Here is an 11327-nt window from a genome sequence, read left to right on the forward strand (position 1 = left end):
GTTCTTATCACTTTTGTTCAAAGTTTGCGATAACCCTCTGGATTTTCAGAAAAGTATCATGCCACCAACACTCGAACTCCCACTTCCGTTGGAATTCTAGAGGAAGAATCGTAATTGAATTTTTTCGAATAAAAAATTTTAAAAAAGAGGACATTTTTATTAATTATTAAAATAATGTTAGGGAGGTATCATCTTGTTGCCGTGACGCACTTTATTTGCGTCGCACTGGTATTAAAGACACTTGGTGTTATTTTACCGTGTTGTGTCACTTGTTTTTATTCGTCCACTTTTAACTTTTTGTTTTATCTGTTGGTGGCTGGGTATACGTTTCGGTTCACTAAGAGGAGACATCTGAATGAAAAATTGCAACCGGAAAATAGAGCTGTTCTGATCACAGGTAAGGTGAATAAAGCTGCGAATTTTTACGCTTTATTCACATTTTTTTTTCTTTGCAAGTGGGTTAATTTATTGATGTAGCTGCCAACTTTTAAGCTTTTTGCAAAATCATTCAAATATTTCTCTTTGACATTTAATAACAGTTGACAGAGAGCTGTCAGGGAAGGGTGCATAGCGTTTTTAAAAAGTGCTTAAAGGTGCTTATTTTTGATTAACATTTTTAAAGGTACTTTTTTTATTCGGGATTTGTAAAAAGTCCTTAATTTTCGATCTTTTGAAACGAAATTTTTTCTCCGATTGTCCTTCTAAATTACAAAAAATGCATGATTTTCACGATTTTCTCTGAAATATTTATCAGAAACTAATTATTTTATCATGATTATGTGAAGTTTGTGAAAACGTTTTTGAATTTTATTGATTTTATGTTCATAAATTAAGAACTTCATAAACTATTGCAAAAAAAAGTAATTTTTATTACTGCACAGATCTTAATTGTGATTCTTTTTGGAAAGTGATTAAAAATATTTATTGAGTGCTATAAAAGTGCTTATTTTTAGTTGAAAAAATCTGACTACGCACCCTGCAGGAACCCTAGCACTTAAAAACATCGTATGATTGTCAGGTATTTTATATCTATATCTGAATTATTTATTTACTGTAAATAATCGAAACAATTTTAAATCAAATTTTTAAATTTAGTAATCAATTATTAAAGAACACATTTTACCACTTTAAATATTTTAATGAATTCTTCAGCTATAAAATGGAGAAGTTGGCAGTTGACATTGAGAAATGTTGCATGGTAAAATTGAATCGAGATGAAAAGTTAGCGAGAAATTTATAACTAAATAACAATACACGATAACGCAGATAGATATTCATAGATAATGGGGAAGTTGCGAATGTTTTTTATCAATTCGCCCAAATTTTATCATAATTTTTGCTTTTTACATTCTCTGAGTTATTACAATGTATCTCTAAAACAGGTGTTCTATATTCATTGCCCTTAATTTATAAATTTTGAATCCGTGTCTACAATGACGTCAAAAAAGCACGCACAAGGAGTTTCAAACTAATCTTTAAGCCAGAAAACAAATCATAATTGAAATCTGAAGAAACATTATAGACGAAGGCAGGACTAAAACATCAAAATCTGTTGGTTGTCGGTATGAACAAATATTAATGAAAAGCAAACATTAGAAACACCTTTAAGTTTATTTCGGGAATCGAACAGATTTTGATATTATCCGTTCCGCCTTTCTCTATAGTGATTCGTTGGTTTTCGATGGCATTTCTTTCCTCTTTTAATTATTAACTTGTAACTTCAAATGTACATAGTGTTTTTACATTAATCTTTGAAAAGATTCTTAAAATATGCATACTGTTACGTTTAAACCATCCGTCTATTTTTAGAATCCTTGTCAAAATTAAGGATTAATAAGTATACACATTGGGGATCACATATTTAAGGGAGCAATCAACAAAAAAGCTATCGAAATCTAAAAAATCACAATTAAGGAAGGCGAGTGAGCAGACTATCGAAAACCACTCTGATTGCCGGTAGAAAATTGAAAGTGTTTTTAATAATCATCTTTTAACTCCTTGGCAATCAAAAAAGCTTGGGGTCTACCAACACCTCCTAGAAGTAGAAAGGCCTCAACACGGATCAATTTAGTAGTCCGATGTGACGAAGTTAACTGTGCAGTAGACGAAAAATAAGATAGATGTCATTACGTAAGGGGTACTAAGCTGCGCAGTGGTTGAAAATACAAAATATGTCATTGCGTTTGGACTACTAAGGGATATTTATGGTTACCCGTGCTGAGGCCTGTTCTTTCTAGGAGGTGTTGGGTCTACCCGACTTCATCAACCGTAATTAGTCAAATTTCAACGGAGTTTTTGTTTTTACAATTCTAAAATATTTATTTTCGATCTGGTTCACATTTGACAAGGATTCTAAGCATCGATATTTTAATAACTGCCTTTACGAAACACCCTGAATACGTTATGAAGCATTTTTGATTACTGAACTCCCTGTATTAATTTCTAGATTATAGAAGGAACACAATTAATAGTGATAGTATGAAGAAGAAAAAAATACAACAACTGTGATATTTCATAAAAAATATTGCCCCACATTTTACAAGTGGGGTATAAATTTTTTTTTTTAATTAAAAAAACTTATTTTGATAAATGAAATTAATCGCTAATTACGAGTAAAGGCATACGGTTTAAAGATATATTAATTAATTATTAGTTAATTAATTATTTATTTTTTATTATTCACTGCATTTTAAATTTAATAACTGTTATGGGCAAAACTATGTTAATTGATTATGACGGCTCTCCCCGCAACAAAATATTTTCTTCGTGTTTAAATAAATGAATAAAACTTTACACTTTTAATATTTTCTCAGCGTAAAACTTTTTATTAATGCTAAAGAAATGATAAATATTTATTTTCGGACAGAAAGTAAAGCAAGAAAATAAATTGAACCTTGTGAATAATAATAAGGGGGAGATTGGGATCAATTTTAATGGTTTCACTCACATTTATTTTTTTATTATTAAATAAACTCTTATTGTTTTCTCAAAAATTTAAGGTTTATCATATTAAAACTGGTAAAGATAAAATTATCTAATAAAACACAAATTTTTTTTAAAAAAATATTTTATAGTTTTTTACATATGTATTTAAATTCAGGACTAACACTTAAGATGAAATGGAAAGTAGCATCACAACATGCCTACAAGTTTTTTATTAGTTATTCTAATGAATGCTAATAGTCCTAGGGTTCCGTGGAAGAATTTATTGGGTTCCGAGAATTAGGACCTTTTTTAAACACGTTTTATTTCATATTTTTGAAACCTGAAATTATATTCAGACCCAATCAATAATAAGTTATTTACTTAATATTTTAGTTGTCCTTAAGGTATTATTTAAAGTAAAAAGGAAATAGCATATTGTTAAGCTCATAAAATAGCACATTAAATAAAGTATGAAAAGAACTACATTTATAAAATATTGCGAATGCAATATCCCATCACGCTTTTCAAACTAAAATTAAATAATTAGATTTTAAATAAAGCAAATGTTTCTCTTATAGCCATTTTCAACGTTTATAACAGTTCTTTATAGTTTTCGTTTCAACGAAAACCTTAGTTCGGTTTTTTTCATTCATTTGCAGCTTATGTTTATGCACCAAAAATAAATAAATAAATTATAATAAAAAATTATAACAAGACTAGATTTAGTTCTAGGACTCTGAATTCTACTGTTGAATATAAAACCTAATTTAATATTATTAATAATAAAACGATGAAAAAATGCAAAATAAAGCAGTATTTTATAGGTCAATATGTTAGCAATTGTCCTTATGTACTCTAGTCGTTCTCTGGTTCAGGTCAAAATTACAATCTGTGGATGAATGAATGGAGTATGATTGGGTGCTCCCAGTAAAACCGGGTGTGTGTGGCAGAAATCATATTCTTCTCCATAGATGGCACCACTGAAAAAACAGGAAACGCTTTAAAAATTCACCTGATTTCAAGCACATATGCTAGTATGGCAAGTGGCATAAGTAACAAACAACAACAAAAACTCATGTTTTAGTGAAAAAGGCGGAGTACCATACCGTTAAAAGAATGTCAATCATTTAGGGTTCCATAGCCGCAAAAATTTGGAAACCGCTGGCTTATATAGAGAGTGATTGAAATATGAATCATTTCATACTTTACTGCTACAGGATTCTGGGTTTCATTAAATCGTCGACGGTTACATATAAATTTTTTAAATAATGAAATTATTTCCCTTAAAAAAATTTTTTTTTTCAGGATGTGATAGTGGATTTGGTTTTTTACTCGCCAAACATCTCGACTCGCAAGGTTTTCACGTATTTGCCAGCTGCTTGAATCCTGATGGACCTGGTGCTGCAGAATTGACTAAGAGTTGTTCTGAAAGACTGCAGACTTTAAAGCTCGATGTAACAAGTGACGAAAGTACCAAGAAGGCATTTGAATTTGTCAAGGAAAATTTAGGAACATCGGGTAAGTTTGTAAAGAATCACGTAAGAATCGTGCCTCACTTCAAAAATAAGGGAGATTTTCTTAATGCATTATTTTTTTAAAGCTATGGATAAAGTCAAGGGCACAGCAGAAACGTTCCAAAGGGGGTGCAACCAGGAAAAATATTGTTTTAAATATTTCAAAAATCATATAATGAAATAATGAAAATATATTACTTTTGTATTTCTGGAGTATATTTACAAGTGTTTTTTTTTTTTTTTTTTTTTTTTTTTTTTTNAAAGGTTTTTTTTTTTTTTTTTACAAATATACTCAATAATTTAATAGAAGCTACTGAACTAACAATTTCCAATAACATTAAATCTTAAAACATAAGAAAATTATGAAAAATCAAGCTTTATTTAAATTCTTTAAATTAAATATGGTAAGAGTACTAAATAAAAAACTTAATTATTGAGTTCGATAATTTTTAGTTTTTTATCAAAACACTTTGCTGCTTTATCTTTTAATTAGCTAAAATATGTTAATTAATTACAGTTTAAATTTAAAAAGTTAATTTTTACTCTCAATTCATAAATCGGAGTAGATTCAATAGAATCATTAAAATTATTACTATTTAAAATAGAAAATTAGTAGCTTCTAAAGCAAGAAAATTAATAAATTTTTAATTTAGCAAATTAATTGAATTTCCGGGCCGGGATAGCATGGTCGGTAGGGCGCTGGGCCCATGTCCCAGAGTTCGTAAATTCGAACACCGCCGGCCGAAGCAATTGTGACTGATCCACGTTAAATCTGTCGAGTCGTAAAGTCCTCCATGTTCCCATAAGAAATCAATACCTCTGGGGGTACTGAATTGGAGATTGATAGTTTGCTGATTCAGGTCAAAGTTATGATCTGTGGATGAATGAATGGGTGTATGAAAAAATAATCATTCATCATCATTCAATGCTTTTTTTTCTTTCCAGAATTGTGGGCTCTTGTCAACAATGCTGGTGTCTACAAAGGATGCAGCGTCGAATTGACAAGCATCGATGATTTCCGTGATTGTATGGAAGTGAATGCCTTGGGTCCAATTCGAGTAACCAAAGCCTTTTTACCACTACTGAGACAATCTCGAGGGAGAGTGGTCAACTTGACCAGCATTCTAGGCATGTTTTATTAATGAAATCTTGGTAATGCATGAAAAATGCATTAATATAATTCAAAAACATTTTTTTCTTTAGGAAGAGTACCATGGGCTCACCTGTCCAGCTACGTCACAAGTAAATATGCTGCAGTCGGATTCAACGACTGTTTAAGACAAGAACTCGAACCTTGGGGAATCCGTGTTATTTCGGTGGAACCTGAACTCTTTGAGTAAGTTAAATTATGCACTGTTGACCCAAGAGAAATACACTACAGAACAAGTCGAACAAACCAAAGAAATACACGATAGAACAAGTCGTACACACCAGAGAAATACACGATGGAACAAGTCGTACAAACCAGAGAAATACACGATAGAACAAGTCGTACAAACCCCAAGAGAAATAAACCACAGTAAATAAAATGGAAACAATTTATTGTTCTTTGGGCAGTTGGAGACCACTGCTGTATCGGATTTGTTTCATGGCTTTTTTAAACAATGATCTCGATGCGCCTGGTTTTCAAAAACGAATTGTTCTAGAGGTAGATTGAATCCATATGACATTCCACTTCATTTAATTCACTGTTTCTTAACTTTTCTGTGAAAGTGCGTTTTTTTTTTCTTTTTCCAAAAGTTACCTTTTGGACATCATCAGTGCGGAAAAAATAAAGTTAGCGAGCAAAGCAAATTATATTTTAATGTTAATAAACGTTTTTAAATATTTAACAAGAGTCAGTTATGTATTAAATAAAAAAACATGAAAAATTTTATTCTAAGCATTAATTAATTTATACGGCTTCTGAATTTGTTGAATTTTTACTAAGTCGCACGATTAGTTCTTGAAGATATTGATAAAGTTAAGTAATTTAGTTGCATATCAGTTAATATTGAAGTATTTTATTTTATAATGCTCATAATACTAATTTTAAAAAAATACTTTTTTCGCAATTCTATATTGATCCAAGTAATCTACATTATCTAAAAGTCAAATCGTGAAGGTTTCCTGCACATACAAAATTAAATAAAATTTTAGTAGAATATTTTTGAATTTTGAAAAAGTTATTGAAGGACAGAACAAAGTTTTTCAATAAGTCTTTACGTGTCATCTGGGCCCGGGACAAATATTTCTTTGGGGTATTTAAATTTGTATTTATTGTATTTAAATTTGTCACCTCATTATAGATTAAAAGAAAATTGACTAGAACATAAAATGGCTATAAAGTCCCCCGCCAATGGTCAGACGAAATATCGTTTAGTCCATTTTATTGATTTTCTCACAATTCTATGTCAATCACAGTTTCTTTTATTGTTAACTTAGTTATCTAGGCGCAAAAATTCATATCCTTGCTGACATTTGGATGGAATTCCGCTAAATTTACGCAATTACGATAGTTCAATTAAGCTAATCAGAAGCCTGTATTTTTGTAAACATATCGCAGTTTGCAATATGTAGAAATACAGGTTTTGATTGGCCAAATTTGCCCATCATAATTGCAAAAAATTAGCTGAATTTCGCCTTAGAAAGCCATGGATTTACGAAATATAGATTGCGTTCATACGATAGATTAATAAAAAAGCTAACATAAAACTGGCGGATTTTACTCTGTATTGATATTTTGCTTAAAAAAGGTTCATTAAAGTAGGAAACGTAAAATAAACTTTCTATTCGATTTGGGGGCCCACTCTGACGTGGGGGCCTTGAGCAACTACCCCATATACGATGACAAGCAGAGCCTTAGTCAGGCTCTGCGTGTCATCGTTTAAACTCCACCGTCCCACACAGGAGCAAGCGTATCGTACTTTCATATTCTTTTTTACACTCAGTATATGAAATTTATCTTTTGCAGAACGGCTATGACAAGCGATGAGAATGTAGCCAGAAATGTTGACGCAACTTTCCAGTCCCTCGATGAGGACATAAAGAGCGATTATGGAACGAAATATTTCAAACATTTTAAGATCTTTGCACAATATCACACTGGTTTAGCAAGTGACAAAGTCTACCACGTTATTTCTGCTTTAGAAGATGCTATAAGCATGGAATATCCAGATATAGTCTACAGGCCTTGTCGAAACTCAATTGTTGAACATTTGGAGCACTTTTATGAATTGGAGCCTCACATGAAGAAAGATTTTTATGTAAGATGTTTAATGTACCTCACCGGATTTCCAAAACCGAAAGAGGCAAACACCTTTTAAAATTTAGGTAATTTTTGAACACCTAATTAATTGATCGGACAAAAAACACGTTGATTGTGATGTTTGACTTTACCCCAATTGATCGAAGTTTTGTAATTATACTTGTTCTTCCTTTGTTTAATTGTAACATGTTGTTATAAAAGTTATATTTTTATTTGTGATTCTTTTAATACCGATTCAAGTGTTAAGTTAAATGAAATTAATACATTAATTATGGAATTTTAGAAATTAGCTAGAGTTTGTTTAGGAATGCTTCTCAAATGCTATTCCAGTAGCGTACATAGACATAAGTACGCCCCTCAGCAAGTGTGTCCTATATATATATGTATCCACTTAACATATTGAAATGAAATTTTTTTTTTATATGAAAAAACAACTCACCGTCTTATATATTCGAAGTTTAGTTAAGGGTTATTATTATTATTATTTATAAAGTGAATTAAAAATATTTTACTTTTATATTTATATCAAACCATATATATCAAACAAAACTTTGTTGCCCGGGGATGTTTCTTATGCCACAGTGTGATTATAAAACCGGGAAAAAATTAAATAAAACTGTATTCGAATTTAAATTACTAGTTTTACAATTCCATTTTCTAGTTTAAAACTGTAACTGTATTTAAAAGTCTATTTTCTTGTGTAAATATAAATACAGCTTTTTGTAGAAATAGGACATCAATTTCAGACAAAACATTTTTTTATAACATTCTATTTGTTTCTTTAAATTTTCCAAACTATTTTTCACAATGTTACAAAAACCAGAACCCAACAAGAAATCCTGGATTGATGCCTGCTTTATGTCAAATAATAATTACATTAAGTGACTGTTATTATTATTTGAAGTAAAGTAGGCGTGACGTAATGAGTACTGATAACATTAAGTGAAGCCCAGCAGAGATTGAGTTCAAAGTATAAGTAATAATGGAATAAAACAAAATTACAACAGTAAAATAAAACTTTTATTTAGACAAACATCATAACAACATATATAACAAACTTCAAAAAAGAAATAATTATAAACCAACTGATTTCATAAAAATATTTTTTTATCATAAAAAACATGACTAGACTAAATGAAGATAAAATTCGTTGGGTTTGCTCTTAGAGCAACTATCAACAAATTCCACGTTTACAAATTGCATAAAAAATACAATAATTGAGGATAAAATTTACTATGAAAGGAGACTTATTTATAATAACAAATATTAAGTCTATACAAATGTTCTTTAATCCTCTACTTGGAATGTATTTAAACACATAATATTTCAGGAATATAACTGTTATAAATGAGATAATTATATAAAATAAATTAAGTAAATACATAACAAATTATGATTTAATCAAAATGATTTAAAGTACACTAAATTTTGTACATTAAAAGTAGAGTTTTGGAAAAATTCTAAACCATTATAAAAACAGCGTTTTAGAATTCAAGCAAATAGAAAATTAATTTCTTTATAAAGGAAAATTAATAACTGCATTATTAAATTAAGTAAAAAACACATTTGAAAATAGGATTCAATTCAGTTGTCTTCAATTAGTCAATTTTGTAAAGAACATACATCAAAAATTTAGTTAAGAAAATATACTAATTATACAAACAGTTTTGCAATTTCAATTAAATCAAAAACAGCTGATACAAACTCTTTAATGCAATGAATATAATGCAATAAAAGTTTCATTAAAAATTAATAATAAAATATAAATGATAATGATTTTAATAATAAAATATACAAACATAAAAACTAACAAAATATAAATATTTTTAATAAGGAATGTTTTATAGCTGACTAATATTATGTATTAAAAAATAATAACTATTTCAGCAAAGTATAAACACATGCTTCAACGCGTTTTATTCAGTAGCCTTCAAATAATTAATTTTATAAAGAGCATATGTTAAAAATTGAGTAACAAAAATATACCAAAAGTACAAAAAAAGAATTTTTTTTTTCAATTTCAAATAAATGAGGAATATGTAATATAAATTCTTGAATAATAAACAAAAACAAAAAAAAAGATGAGATGTTCATAAAATAAAAACATAAGCAGAACAATAAATATTAGAATAAAGAAGATAAGGTTTTTAATTAAAAAAATACATTATGCGTGGATAATTATCAAAACAATCCAATACTTTTTAAACAAAAAATGTTATAAATGTAAATGACAGTGATATTGATAACGTCAATGGATAATGATAAATATTTAATTAATATTAATAAGATAGCACATTTGATGGTAACAGATGAACACAAAAACGAATTAAATTTATGATTATGAGAAACATTTATTTCAGAATTTGTTTAACCCACTAAGAGTTAAGATTCTAAACAAGATTGTACATATAAGGTGCATATAAAAAGTTGGGTGAATAGTTCCATAGTTGAATAATCCCCTGGTTAGGATGTTGCACTTAAGCAGATTAAGTGTGAGACATGCAAACTAGTACCCCTTGTACCCTAATCATCAGGACCCAACCACCCAACTTAGCCTAATTGGGGCCTGGGGCAAAAATTTCTTTGGAGGCCCAGTGACTGCTTCACCACTTCAGTAATGAAGAACTGAACTTTATGGAGGTATTTAAATTTTTCACCTCATTGTAGATAACAAGAAAATTGACTAGAACATAAAATAACTATTAAGTCTCCCCCCAATGGTCAGATGAAATATCGTTCTGTCCATTTTATTAATTTTCTGACAATTCTATGTCCATCACGCCGATTACAGTTTCCTTTATTGTTAACTTTGTCATCTGGTAGCGAAAATGTCATATCTTTGCTGACATTAAGGCTGAATTCAGTGAAATTTTCGCAATTACCATGGCTCAATTAAGTCAATCAGAAGGGTGTATTTTTTAAAACATATTGCATTTTGCGATATGTAAAAATACAAGCTTTTGATTGGCCATATTTGTCTATCGTTATTGCGAAAATTTAGTTGAATTTTGCCCTAGAAAGCTGTGAATTTACAAAACATAGATTGTGTTCATACGACAGATTAATGAAGAAGCTAACATAAAACTGACGGATTTTACATTGCACTGATATTTTGTTAATAAAAAAGTTCATTTAAAAAGGAAACTTAAAATAAACTTTCTATTCGATTTGGGGGCCCCCTCTGATGTGTGGCAACTGCCCTGTAAGCCCATGCCTTAGTCAGGCTCTGCTAATAGTGACAACTGAGTGCAAGTGCCCACCTCAATCAATTTGAAGCAATTAAGGTGAAAAAAGGTGTTTTTACGGAATGGAGCAAGGTGCAATTCGTATTTGTGAAAACGATGGTGGAGAGATGTGCAAAATTAGTGAAAGTGGTGTAGAAGCTGTGAGGTAATAAAGGGTTTCTACGTGATCTAAAGTCTAAGTTATGACATTGAGTGACAATTGTGATTTGAGCGATATCAAGAGAAATCTTTATCGACAGTTACTAGCAGCAGTGCCACTGATGACAAAAGTATGGTGTAACTAATGGAGATTACTTTTAGTGACAATAAATGTATTTTGTTTCTAAGTCTCGTTTCTCTCTCTTTAACATATGAGACAATTCACCAAACTTTTCAAATGCACCTAGTTTCTTAATA

The 11327-nt window shown here is 29.9% G+C and overlaps 1 protein-coding gene across 2 annotated transcripts; it reads left to right on the plus strand.

The window, feature by feature from the left end:
* LOC107452761 (D-beta-hydroxybutyrate dehydrogenase, mitochondrial) lies at positions 1-7898 on the plus strand. 2 transcript variants are annotated; one of them, XM_016069336.4, is made up of 5 exons: positions 1-397; positions 4231-4443; positions 5385-5567; positions 5643-5775; positions 7393-7898. In XM_016069336.4, the coding sequence occupies exons 1-5, from the start codon at positions 175-177 to the stop codon at positions 7742-7744; spliced, it is 1104 nt and encodes a 367-aa protein (XP_015924822.1). In that variant the 5' UTR covers positions 1-174; the 3' UTR covers positions 7745-7898. The 2 variants fall into 2 exon arrangements, with proteins under 2 accessions (XP_015924822.1, XP_071033968.1); XM_071177867.1 differs by having other exon boundaries at positions 39-397; positions 5385-5571; positions 5647-5775.
* Positions 7899-11327: the final 3429 nt, after the last annotated feature.

The sequence above is a fragment of the Parasteatoda tepidariorum genome, chromosome 2 (assembly GCF_043381705.1).
Source record: "Parasteatoda tepidariorum isolate YZ-2023 chromosome 2, CAS_Ptep_4.0, whole genome shotgun sequence".
Classification (NCBI taxonomy): Eukaryota; Metazoa; Arthropoda; class Arachnida; order Araneae; family Theridiidae; genus Parasteatoda; species Parasteatoda tepidariorum.

Bases quoted from the DNA above. Each gene is read 5' to 3' on its own strand.
- LOC107452761 (XM_016069336.4), top strand. From the start codon at position 175: ATGTTAGGGAGGTATCATCTTGTTGCCGTGACGCACTTTATTTGCGTC. The intron at 398-4,230 runs GTAAGGTGAATA...TTTTTTTTTCAG, and splicing joins TAGAGCTGTTCTGATCACAG to GATGTGATAGTGGATTTGGT. The intron at 5,568-5,642 runs GCATGTTTTATT...TTTTTTCTTTAG, and splicing joins CAACTTGACCAGCATTCTAG to GAAGAGTACCATGGGCTCAC.